The 13749-nt window shown below is 39.4% G+C and overlaps 1 protein-coding gene across 2 annotated transcripts in view; it reads left to right on the top strand.

Moving 5' to 3' along the window:
• SLC25A21 (solute carrier family 25 member 21) overlaps nucleotides 1–13749 on the top strand; it is a 536253-nt gene that overhangs the window by 387923 nt on the left and 134581 nt on the right. For both annotated transcript variants that reach the window (XM_070428230.1, XM_070428239.1), the window contains exon 3: nucleotides 12502–12585. In XM_070428230.1, coding sequence (XP_070284331.1) covers nucleotides 12502–12585 — 84 coding nt within the window. The remainder of the gene's footprint in view (nucleotides 1–12501; nucleotides 12586–13749) is intronic.

Below are 13749 nucleotides of genomic sequence, written 5' to 3'. Positions count from 1 at the left end.
TGGCTGCGACAGCTGTGCTTTGTGGTATCGTCCTCACCCTCATCCTAAGTTATAAATCAGTTCCTAATAAAGGGCTCTTTATTAAGCCCTTGAAGTGGAGAGATCCTGAAGGGACAGCAGCACACGCACAGGGCCATCCTTCCACCTGCTGAGGAGCTGCACCTGAGCAAGACCACAGAGCCTAGGGGGGAAGACACCAGGGAAAAGGGGGCTGTCTGCTCTTCCCTTCTCTCAGAACAGCTCATTCTCAGAGAAAGTTCAAACTCAGCCAGACCGCTTTTCTCAGAACCTCAGCTCTCAGGCACAGAACTGAGAAACAAAACACATGCATAGACGGTCTCTGAACAGCCAAAATCGATGTTGCAAAGGCCAAACACTAATGTTCATGGACCTGATTCATAGTAGGCCCCTCAGGCCCTCACTAAGAGCCATGACCAAGCTGGTTGTCTGGTCCTCAGTTCACTGCTGGTCATGAGAGACTGATTACAGGTCATAGGAGGAATGCAGGAAAGAGTGGGAAGAGGTGAGGGGAGCAGGGGAAGTGGCTTAGGGGCATGGAGGACAAAACCATACGGGGAAAGCAATCAGCAAAACACTGTGAGGCCATTAAAGTATGGACTGGCCTGCCCAAGCCTTGCCAGGCCCCAGGAGATAGCTGTGTAACAATGACACAGGAGGGTAACTCCCATTCAGAAGGTCCCTACCAACCTCAGGCACTACAAAAATGCTATGTTGGGTTCCCTGTATACTATCTAAGGAGACAAGCAAGAATATGACAAATCTGGGAAGAATTGCCTGTTTTTAATGCTGGAATGCTACCTGTTTGTCTCCTATTAGAATGCAAACTCCTGGAAGAGGGTTGATGTCTTCATAAAGCAGAGTGTAAAACCTAAGTGCCTATACAGAGTAGCCACTCATAGTAGTTGGCTTGAGTTCTCTGTAAATTCCACTGTTTCGAAACATGTTTTGTTCTTTTATACTCAATGATAAGGTTTTACTTGTGAAGGGAGAGGATAAATCTCCAACGGTTTAAGTCTAACCTTCATACTTTTTTGATGATTAATTGAATGAGAGTGCACTGAGTTTTATTGGACACAACCGAAACTCTTCTAGCAATAGTTTGGAGGAGGAGGTTCAATCTTATGTGTTCACTACCAGTTTCTTACTTGAGTCTCATTTTAAATGAATGCCTTATGTTTAGTTTTTAAGATTTTAGGTAACTTAAATTAACCAAGATATCCAAATATCTGCATCTTAATTAGTAGAACAAAGAGGATTTTGTGTTTGTTTGTTTTTATGGTAATTACATTCTAAAATGCAAGGTTACATTCAGATAAAAGCTGGTAGTTGGATTAAGATCAGCATTTTATAAAATTAAATGACTTCAACTGTCTTATAGTGCATTGCTACCTGCCAAAGTACCCACCTGTAATTCTGCCAAAAATATCATTTTTTTTATTAAACATTTGGTTAATTACCAAAGCATAGTCTTCTGTACAAGTTCTGAAGACAAGTTAAGCCTGCTCCTGGGTGGGAATAATTCACACATCTCTTCGGTTGCCAGTGTTCTAAGTGACTTTTAATTATTTTTAGTATGTTATTTGATGATAATAAGGAAAACACACCCTTCTGCTGGGGCTCTTTTGAGCGTGGGTTCATGACATAATGGAATATTCATTATCAAAATATTTAGTGGAGAGAAAGAAAAAGGGAGGGAGGGAAAGGGAGAAGGAGAGAGAGAGAGACAGAGAAAGTTATAAAGCTCATTAGTTGATATTGGCCTTGAGGATGTTCCCTAGTCACACAGTAGGTATTTAAACATTTGGAAATAAATAAACCCATAAAATAGGTGCTAGATAAATATAGAAATATATTTTGGAAAGTTCCAGAATGTATCAACCCAGTGTCTACAATAAGAGGGCTGAAAGGAATCACATGAGGTCATTTGCTCTTCAAATAAGAGGGCATCTAAACTCTTCTACAAAGATGTCGATCCCACCTCCCCATGAAGAGATCTCTTTCCGTCCACAGTCTATACTCCTGCCGGTGACAGCTCAAAGTAAATGAACACCATTGGTGCATCTCTGAAACCTGGCTCCCTCCAGCACAATTCATTCAGGGCTGATTTCCTTAAAGTTCCAAAGATAAACCTCAAAGGTAGTTGCCTGATGTGCAAGTAACATATTCCCTTTTTGACAACTAAAAAAGCTGGGATTGATAGAACCAACTTTGCTGGTCATTGAACTAGAGAGACAAATCTGCAGTACAGCTGAGAGACTTCAGTAAACCTATTCCCTCTAGTCTTATGCCTTTCTAACTTCAATCTGATACTTTTCCTCTTCTTCTTTTTCAAGTGATTCTAGCCCTACAAATATAAGGAACTGTGAAACTAAGGGGAACCTGAGATGAGATCATCTGTGTAAAACTGCTCTCAAAGTTAAAAGTGATTTACAACTAAGCAAGATGGTTACCATTTCTTTGTCATTGGGGGTTCTGGCCACCTATGAAATGCTTTTGAAAACTGTGTCCATATTTAAAACTGATAACAACTCATCCAAATCTTCGTAACATATGAGGTCAATCATGGTATAACAATGAAAACGTTCCTTGAAATTTCCCTCAACTATGATAGACTTAAGCATGTCTTCTTCCTTATTAGCCAAGTTTATTTACTTTCACTTTTATGCTTACAAATACAAAGAAACAACTAACTTTTTAATTGCCCTTTCTTTGACATTATTGAAAGTACTGTTCCTTATTAGTGCTAAACCATAAAACAGGCATATTTGATCAGTGAAAATGTCGAATGGTACGGTAGGTCTCCAGAGACTCTATGTTCTCTGACAGCTTCCTTACTGGGACCCTGGACTAGGGTTTCTAGTGCATAATTAATTCCTGTCAAGTGGCCGAGTTCCCAGGGCCGGTAAGAGGGTTCTGCTTTCTAATACCCTGGAAATCTTTTATGGAGGCCAGAAATCAAGAACTTCAGTCTCATCCTGAGCAATGGGCTGATGTTGAACGGGTAAGAATGATGTTGTGTGGTTCTCTGTCACCAGGCAATAGGTGCTATTGGTGAATGCTAACACCCAAGGAGGTAGGTGAGGAGGATCAGAGAGAGAAAGAACAGAGCTAACTTTTCTCTTTTGGGGGAGAAGTTCAAGTTTTTAAAAACTAATTATTTTGGGAATGTGGGAAAACTTTGATACTTGTCATGACTATTATAATTTTAACATTTTATTGATGAAGTTGATGTAGCTCTCTCTGTTCTCATTGCCTAGATAATGGGTTTCATTTCCGATATGTGAGCCATCCTTCCCTCATTCCCACACACAAGTTGGTTTCATACTAATGAACCACTGTAATCGCCAGCTATATCCCAGTGCACTTGGGAAAATGTAGGTGGCTGCATCTGGATGTGAGGTCATTTGTTGACATTAAATGTAAATTTAATTGAATGTATAAATAGTACATATGTGTATATTCAAAGAGTGGCAGCACTCTCATCTAATATTAAGTATAGGTTTATAATGTCACATTCATTTCACAAAACAAAATGTCTGAGAGTCATGCCAGTCAAGCTTTTGTTTAATTGAGACCAGTTTATGCTTGGAGCATTTTAATTATACAACTATTTAAATTAGCCTATTTTATTACCTGTGGTTTAACATTATTAGATTTAGGTTGTAATCTCTAATGATCATTTGTCTCTAACTTGTTAACTAGCATATTGCTATTAAAATAGATTTTAAAATTATATGTCAGTACTTAGTTATTATCCCACAAGTAATATACACAACTGGAAGAACTTGTGCCAGATGGTAGAATAAAGTCTCTTATCATGACTCATTTTACAATTTCAAATTTTATGCAGATTCAAATACTAGAAATACTATATGTCTTATAATTGTGTAAGATGCACAAAACTAGACCTATTTTATCACAATAATCAGGGACAAATAGGTAAATGTCTATCGTCACAAAATTTTGGTTGGCAAAATGATGAGCCATTTAGAGGTTATTTAAATACTGTTAAGGTATAAATTGTGAAATGCACAGTGACAGAATAGCAGACTTTAAATCTCCTTGGCTTATGAAATGAGACTGCAATTAGATGTGTCTAGGATCACAGGAAATTACTTAAAGTGTAATTAGTCTATCTGGGTTGATCTGATATTTCAGAGAGATAATATGTTTGAGGCTTTGTTAAAAAACTTGTTCAAAATTACATGGTACAGATTTCTCTTGCTTTTGTGGCCTTGCCAAGATGTTGTTACTTTATCTGTAGTAATTATCTAGGCTGACAGAGCACTCCAGGTTACATAGTTCTTCAAATTATAAACTGTTTTATAATCATGGAGAGAAATTTATTGGTCTCCTTTACAATATCATAAACACTAAGTCAAAGCATAGCCCAACCCACCTAGCCCTGCCTACACCGAGTAAAGACACTCACACTTTAAACAGGCAAAGGACATCTATTTATTTATTATTTATTTCCAGATATAGGTTTCTGTTTCTTTTATAAAGAGATGCTTCTAGGAAGATGACTGAGAAACAATCAGGAAAAGTCTTTTTCTTGTCCCTGAATTTTTAGAATAATTTGATAAACAGCCAACCCTGTCTGAGTACAGCTTGGAACTTCGGTCAGCGCCCCCTGCCAGGGCACAGCCAAACTCAAGATGCTTGTAGATTTGCTAGCATTGTTTTGTGGTGTTAACTTATGCCAGGCCCAGACTGTGAACCCAGCAGGCCCAGACTGTGAAGGCAACGCTTAAATCGCGGGTGAACCAAGTTCCTAGGATCTCTATTTAATATTTGTATTCTGCCTTATTTTATAATTGCTTACTAACACCTCCCTGCCCCTCACATGTTTGTTCCCTTCTAGGGGGCAAGATCTGTGGCTTATTCACCTCTGGGTCCCAAGAACTCTTAGCCTCACCCCGCCTGCAGAGTGGCACTCAGGAAGTGTGGAGGCAGAGCTCTGTCTGGCACTATAAACCACACCCTTCCAATGTGATGAAAGGACTCTGTGCTCGCCGTTGCTAAGGCAATGTTATGGCTTAGTATCAATCTGAAATAAAACAAATACCAGCTAACTATTTTGTTTTTCTAATTACCATTCGCAATCACCGGGTACTTAACGCTGGAACAATAAAACGGTGGACGTAGAGCAAACTTAGAAGGAAATCTTCCTTTCTAGCACTTACTGAAAAAAACTGACAGAATCATCTCTAAAATCAGCTCCCCACCTCCCCACCACCTGAGTGCTCTTTCTGCAGGGCTGGCAGATGCAGAGGCCCAGCCCCTGCCGGGCAGTGGGCTGCCTTCGTGGGAACAGGGGTTTCTTCCTTTGGGGAAGCCTCACTGGTTACCCTTCAGAGTTCAGGAAACAGATAAACATGGTGGGAATTTTTCTAAAGATGTGCTTTCCAGGGCCTTTCCCCAGAGTTTGTCAGCTAGGGGTGTGCACCTAAGTTTCCCAATCTCGGGCATGTATTTGCACGTTCAGTCTGACTTAGGCCATGCTCAATCAACCGGCAAGAAAACAAACATACCCCTTAGGAGTAGCATCTTATTTGGTAAGATAGGCTAATTACAGTGAATTAAAATCTTTATTTAATCTTCCTACAGTGATCCTTTTAATGTGTCTGTAATTGCAAACCTTTAGTCTGTTAATCTCTGACTCATTAGTGGGTTTCTTAAGTGTTTATTAAGGAGCACGTGTAACATTCTGGTAATTACTAATAATCTTTGTTCGTACACATTTACAAAGATCTCTGCAGGGAGTTTCATTAGGTTCATCACCACTTATTGTCAGTGTACAGTTTTTATTAGCATGCTCCACCCCTATAAAATATGGACCTTTGGACTTTACAAGACAACATGAAACGCCTCTTCTCTCTTATGGCTAACAAACTCAAATATTAAGTCTGTGTGTCCCTGTCCCTTCAAAATCTAAGTGTCCTCTAATGTCTGCTGTCCCATTTTACTGCTAGGAGAAAGGCAATGAGATTAAATTACAGTCTCACCAGTGTTTACTATTTATTGGTGGCAACATTGGAATTATAGCCGGTGACTCCTAGTCTGTGTTTCAGGTCCCCAAAGTGCCTCACCTCCTTTGACACAAAGGTGTTATTTTTATGAAGCCCAGTGCATGATGGTAACATAAAATTCCACTCAGGAAAAAAAAAATGCTTTTAGGACCTTGGGTGGTAAAGGTCCCCTTCATCTCCATCCTAAACAAAACCAAATCTTCCTACCTTGTGTTTGTTAGCTGAAATCCCTTTAACGGGATGAGTTCTGAGAAACAGTCTATCAAATTAAAAGCCACAGAAGGATAAATGATTGATGGGAATGCTTTTCTGAGTGCAGGGTTGAATAGGGGAAGGTAGGACAGAGCACAAAAATATTTTTGAATTGGAAAATGATCTAGAAATAAACTTCACCTATCTCGTTGCTTTGCTCAGGATTAATGGCAGTATCAGGGGATGGCTTGGACCAGCCCCGCCTCCCAAATCTCCATCAGTTCCCTACCCTAAAGCTCCACAGTTAATCTTACGCACTAAGTCAAAAGCAGAGTGCATACCATGCAAAAATAGCTTCAGGACAAATCTCATCACCTACCCTAATCTGACTTTTTTGCAACTCAATTGCTGCTCTTCATACAAATCTATAAATTACATGTACATGTATATATACGTGTGTGTGTGTGTGTGTGTGTGTGTGTGTGTGTCCTAAAGCCTTTAGTCCAAGAATGGACTCCATCTGACATCATCAGTATTTTTTAAGAAGATGATAGATTACAAAATTACTTTTAATTTGGGAATTTTCAGACAACCTCATCCTATGGCTACTAAGGCAGCAAAGCCATTTTACTTCTTACATACATGCCTTTCTTATGACCATATCTTAAGAAGTGCTCTACCAAGCTGGCCTAAAGTGGCACTTCTAACTGTGCTGAGAATCAACAACAGACTAGTTTAAAACTTGGTACCACTGACTAAGCACACAGTGAAGTCAGTGGGAAATGCTGTAGTCATGATTCTTGACCAGCTTAGAGAAAATTCTTTTAGTAAGTGAGATCATTCTTTGGTTTTGAAAATATGCTTTTGTGAATGTTGAGCAGCCTTTCCTTGCCCTGATAGGGCAGCTCCCTCCCATTTGTAGGGTGTGCAGTGCTGTGTGCCCTGGCATGGCAGCCGGTGGGATTGCTGGCTCTTGGGCAATGGGACGGAGGCTTTGAGCCACACTCCTTCCCCTTGCGTTTTGTTCTGACCGATGTTAGGCACTGAACATTTCTCAAGTGTTATACTTCATGGTCCAATTTGCCAGTTTGGCAGCAGTTTTTCCTCCTAATAAAAGAAGTTAGTCATATGGAGGTTCCAGATATGTTTAAACTGCTTTTATTAGGACCAGGGAAAGGTCCAACCTTTCCTTCTAACTATAATCAAGTGTGGTGTGGCTTTGCCTTTGTAATTTTACAAACAGTTGGATTACGTAACTGGAAATTTGTCTCCTCAAGCATAGAGAGAATTTGTTAGCACAGAATGCAGCTTGGAGCATGCTGATGTGAAACTTCAATCCAAGAGCGAGACCTTTTAAGTTGCTGAAATGTAGTGGAGAGGAAGAAGAAAATTGCTGTTTTACATGATTGACCAAAATGCACTGTAATTATATCAACTTGAAACAGATTCCTTAGAAGAACTGATAACTCTATGCTCACAATAAGTCATGTGCAGTGGAACTAAATACTGAATGTACTTTCTCTGAAGAGTGTAGACACGCAGTATGTGAAATGTGCAATAGAAGAGACAGCTATTCTTGCCTTAGCCTGTTTAATGGGACCTCCAGCTGCTTCAGCAGTAAAGAGTGGTGCAGAGACCTTACTGAGGAATTAGTATTTACCATGCCTCGCATTGCTCGACAAGGCTGTTGTGGACGCTCCTCATGTAATGTTGCTTTGATGTTGCCACTCCTGTTTGTAATTAGCATAGCATCACTCATCAGACAGTCAGCTTCTAAATGGAACCCTCCTCAAGGATTCCACTGACGGTCTTTGCTGCCTGCTCTAATGTGGGTGGGGAAAGTTTAGTCACAGATATTTAGCCCAAAGATAACCTTCCTGTTTTCCCTCTTTAATCCAGTGTCTCTATGTCATATTGTTTTCTGTCAGCCACAGTCCACCCATAGATCATCTCCAATAAGAGTGATATTAGTGTTAATTCAGTATCAATAAAACTCATTGGCTGACATCTGATATTCCAAAACACTATTCCTAAACATATTCCTTGCATATAGTAATCATCTATTTGCACCTAACTCCTTCACCTTACCTATAAGTTTAGAGACATGGAAGCATGGAACAGACTGATGAAACTCAGAGGGGAGCAAGGTAAGGGGGGCAAAAAGAGATTAACCAAAGGAAAAAAATATATATATATATATATATATACACACACACACTAGAGGCCCTGTGCATGAAATTTGTGCACAGGTAGGGTCCTTAGGCCTGGCCAGCGATCAGGGCTGATTTGTGGGGCAACCAGTAGGGTGATTGAGGGTCTTCCACTGGCACCTGCTGCCTTGGCTGGCCTGACACTGCCCACTTGCTGGCCCCACCCCCTGCTGCCACCACCAGTGGCCTCCCTCTGTGGGGTGACCTGCGGGGCAATCAGGGGGGCCCCTGCTGGCACCCGCCTTGGCTGGCCTGGAGCCTGCGGGCTGGGGGCAGCTCCTTCATTGAGCATCTGGCCCTTGGTGGTCAGTGTGTATCATAGCGACTGGTCATTCCACTGGTCATTCGGCCATTTGGTCAATTTGCATATTAGGCTTTTATTATATAGGATGCACTAGAGGCCTGGTGCATGAATTTGTGCACAGGTGGGGTCCAGCTGGCCTGCCCCCGATCAGGGTGGGGGGGAGCGATTGGGAGTGGGGCTGGCTGGGGGGAGGGACTGTGGGTGGTTGGCTGGCCAGCCTGCCCCCTGGTTGAACTCCCAGTCGAACTCCCAGTTGAGGGGACAATTTGCAGATTAGCCTCTTATTATATAGGATAACCCATGGACACAGACAATAGTGCAGTGAAGACCTGGGGGTGGGGGATGGGAGCAGAGTGGAAGGAATCAGTGGGGGCGAAAAAGGAAAGGGCATCTGTAATATTTTCAACAATAAAGATAAATTTTTAAAAATAATAATAATAAAGGGCAGGATTATGTCTTACTTCTTTATAATGCCTCAAATAATGGAATGCCTAATACATAGTAAATGTTCAAGAACTCTTATCAACTTAATAAATAGTGGATTGGAAATACCATCTGTTGGATTCTGAAAAAAAGAAAGAAATTGCAACTAGTGAGTGAAGTGCTTAGACTTCCAATGGCCAGATTAGATAACTAGTTAATTATGAAATAACTGTAGTACTGTGTTTGTCTTTGCTTAAGCCAACAGAAGGCCTGCCTTACCCAAGCGCGTGACATCATAGACCAAGCTGATGCCTCTACCCTGGCAGGACACTTTTCAAGCATTGCTTCTGCCCTCTGCTGACTCTCACAGTCCCTTCTGTGGCCAGAGGCACACGACTGTGAAGTGGCCCTGCAGAGTTAGCTGAAGTGCTCAGCTAAGGAGCAGGAAAAATTCAAATGACCTGTATCGGACTTTGACTTTTATCTCCTAAATACCCTACTCTACCCCTCTCAGCTCTCCACCCACCCTGAGCAACTGAATGCCACCTGCAGCGTGCTGTAGCACCCGCCCTGAAGGAAGCTAGCAGTTGCCAGTTGCTGTGATGGGGTCTTTTCCCTCATTTCTCTTGAAAGGTCTTTTCCTCACTGGCCTTTGTTCCTCCCTCCCCCCACCTGACATGCTTTCTCCTAGCTTGCTCTTTCACTTCTCTGAATCCTACAGGGCCAGCTCAAATCCTTTCTCCTTCTTGAAATCCTTTTTGGTCCTCCTCAGGAAGTGGTAATTGCTCCCTCTGATGAACACCTGGGCACATGGTACTGATGCTACTTGACATTTTGGATATACTGCTAATTATTTTTTCTCCTTTGTTTGTTTGTTTATTGTGCTTCTTGAAAAATAATGTCCTGGGTTTTGTAAACTCTGTAGCATTTTATTTCACATGGCAATTTTTTGAAATACTTGGTCATTTGAAAGAGAAGCATCTAGAAAAGAATTTGACAGAGGTAAACACACAATAAAAATTATTGTAAGTGAGAAAAATCTATGAGCATGTGATGCTTTTATAATATACAAAATATTTTCAAGTTATTTTCTTAAAAGACTAGTTAGCCCAACTAGTTTTGCTCAGTGGTTGAGCATCAAGCTATGAACCAGGAGGTCACAGTTCAGTTCCCGTTAGAGCACATACCTAAGTGCGGGCTTGATCCTCAGTAGGGGGTGTGCAGGAGGCAGCCGATCAATGTTTCTCATCATTGGTGTTTCTAGCTCTCTCTACTTCTTCCTCCCTCTCTGAAATCAATAAAAGTATATTTAAACAAACAAAAGAACAATTAGAGAAGAGTCTTAGACTTCCCAACTAGACATAAGGAAATGTTTCACACTCAGCAATGAATATAGGTTACAAATATGCAAATCAGAAATGGAGATTCTGTTCTATCATCTACATGCAGTAGTTCAGAAATACCAAACATGGTCCATCTATTTGAACACCAGATCATGTTCTTGATTCTAGACAGAACGGCTTACTGAGTCTTCTAGGCCAGTGGTTATACACACACCAGATGCACACCTGGATCCAGACTAGTTTAAATGACTTAGCTGTCCTGGTCCACTATCTTCTGATAAGCTTCATGCAATTTAAATTGTATAGATATAGTTCTTGCCTAGAAACAAACCTTTTAAAATTTTCATGCTAGTAATCTTATAAGTTTGACAAGCAAAGCCATTATGAAGATGAGTATCTAAGGCATTTTAAACTTTGACAATGGTAGGTCTAGGGCTGTGGAATATTACTTGCCAGGTTGAGGGAGATTAAAAGGGGTCATGTTGAATGTATTATTTTAAAAAGGAAAATTATTTTAAAAGAAAGAGTATTACCCAACAAATTCATCCATTTTATTACATTTCTGTTGCCACCATTCATATTCGGACATTCTTATCTTCACCTAGACTATTGTGTTGCTTTCATGTTCTGCCCTCCATGCTCTCCTTCTAATCCACCCAATGAAGCAATAACTATTTTTTATGGATTTATATGTGCCAGGTACTCTGATGAAGGCTTAATTCCCTCATTTCAGAATGGCTAGTCTCCTAAACAATCACATTCAACAACTCTCCACTTTAAAAAATCCTTTCCAATCTTATCATATACTTGTTTTGTTCATATGCTCAACCTCTTCAATCAGAGTAATTATTCACTCTTTTCTGTGATATATGTATCAGTTTTCAACATATTTCCTTGGGGCCTAGAAATACAAAATAAATCACTCTTAGAGGAGTAGAAGTTGTGGTCCTATCAAAAATGCAACAATCTGAGAAAAACATCTCAAATTAGAGAATATAAGAGGCGCTTTTGCAAAATTTTTAAAATGCTTGCTAAAATTATGGAGGAAAGTACAGAAGGGATACGGGCCTTAATTCAGAATTGGGATAAGGAAGTTAAACACAAGGAGTAGGCGGACTAAAGAAACCTGACAACAGAACAACTGGGGTGTCAGGAAATGAAAACACTTGTCATAAATTTCTTCTTTAGAAACAAACCCCAGGGTAAAATACAAAATTACCCTCATACTGAAAACTTCCATATTTTTAAGGTTAGAGTTCCAAGATGCATGATCATACCCAAAGAGAAGGAGAAAAAAGAATCTAGCATTGCAAAATTGGACACTTTTTTTGAGCACCAATTGTATGCAGAGCATTGTGCTTCTATAAAGATCCAGGTAGCCTGAACTACCCACAATGACCAATTGCTCCACCATGAAGGAGTGAGCGTCAACTGTATCACACTGCAGTGCCAACTCTCACTCTGAGCACAGGCCCCTCCCTATCTGCCAGAATGAATTCCAAATTCACAGTCAGGATCCAAGTTCGGCCACATTAGTTGCTCTGTATTGTTAACCTTTGTCTTAACTTACCATCAAGGAGCACTAATTAAGATAAGAAATAGAGCTACTTCTTTATTTCACATGCATCTTCAGATTTCTGAATTATCCATTAAAGCAATCAATGACATATGTGTATGTTTTTCACAAAAGAGAAAAGCATGCATGCCTCAGGGTGCATCTGTCTGGCTGAGCAACAGATGGGAAAAAACCTCTTTCTACAGTTTCTATTAAAGTACAGAGAAATACAATAATTTGAAGGTTACAAAAATAAGGTAAATGGTCTATAAAAATAAATCAATAAACTCTATAGCAAAAAAATAATATTTTTGGGTTAATCTGAAAAGGCTGAGTTTCCTAAGATGAAAAATGAGAAAAAACCATTTGGCAAAATCTTTAACTTGGATTTTTTTGTGTGTGTATTTAATTTTGTTTTTAGGTTCCAGATTCAGAGATGTTCAACTGATCCAAACAGTTACAAAAGCTTAGGAGACAGCTTTCGAACAATTTTCCGAACAGAAGGGTATGTATGGTTCTTCATATATAGACTCTATGTTATATATTGAGGCAATTAAATATATTACTACATAACACATTTTCTCATTTTGAATGGGATATTTTCCTAGTCTTATTAGAGGAAAATGTGTAAAGGAGTGCCTTCCTACATTTTGATGTTGTTCTTGATAATATGATTGAAAATTAAATATGTGTACAGCAGGAATTACCATAAAAAGAATAGGAATACAATAGAAACGACCATAAAAACATCAGTTTGATGTTTGATGACTAGAGGACAATTTCTAATTTGTGCCATGAAGGCTTTTTAGGGTTCTCAATAACTGGGCCTATGTAAACTTAACAGTTCCTTATTTTTATTCTTAAATATATTGCTCAAACATGGTCCTTGTTTGTATTGTGGTTTACAAATATTTGATCAAAACTGATCTACATCAGAAATTGATGTGTCAAATTCATTAGCCTGATAGGTGAACAAATAATACAATATTTTGGTTATATAAGCTAAAATTGTCTTTGATGTATAAATTCAGTTAAAGACTTTATCCAGCATAATCTTCCAAAGGATATTAGATTGCATTTTTTGAAGTTGTTTTCATAAGAGAATTGATTGAAAATAATTATAGAAAAGTGGTAACAGTAGTACTAATAACTAGTATATTTAGCCTCACTATGTACTAGAAATTCTCCTTATAACTCTGAGAGGTAAGTCCTATTAGAATCCATTCCAGGTGGACAAATGAAGAAAGCAAGACTCAGAGAAGTTAATAATTTTCACATATCCGGTAAGCAGTGGAGCTGGGACTCAAATCTAGGGCTACTTGAGCCCAACACCCATGCTGCTAACTGCTATAGTTCACTATCTCTCTTGGCAGCTTGTCCTATAGATACTGTTCTGCTAATTGTTTATTTCAGTTAAATATATATCATGAACATCTTTCCATGCCAGTATATTCTTTTCAACAACAGCATAGTAATTTATTTATCTACCTGCTGCAATTTATTAAATTAATCCTTTTTGTGGACCATTAGGTTGTTTTCAGATTTTCATTCTTATGAACAACAGTGCAGTAAATATTCTTGGTTGTTTTGTATATGCAAAAAATGAGTTTTGCATATGCGTATACCTATGTATATATTTCTATAAAACGAAGATATGGATTTACAGGAT

The sequence above is a fragment of the Myotis yumanensis genome, unplaced genomic scaffold, assembly GCF_028538775.1.
Source record: "Myotis yumanensis isolate MYYU_CA2020_CCGP unplaced genomic scaffold, mMyoYum1.0.hap1 SCAF_1, whole genome shotgun sequence".
Classification (NCBI taxonomy): Eukaryota; Metazoa; Chordata; class Mammalia; order Chiroptera; family Vespertilionidae; genus Myotis; species Myotis yumanensis.
The sequence above is the reverse complement of the archived record's forward strand: the minus strand, read 5'-3'. Positions and strand labels throughout refer to the sequence as shown.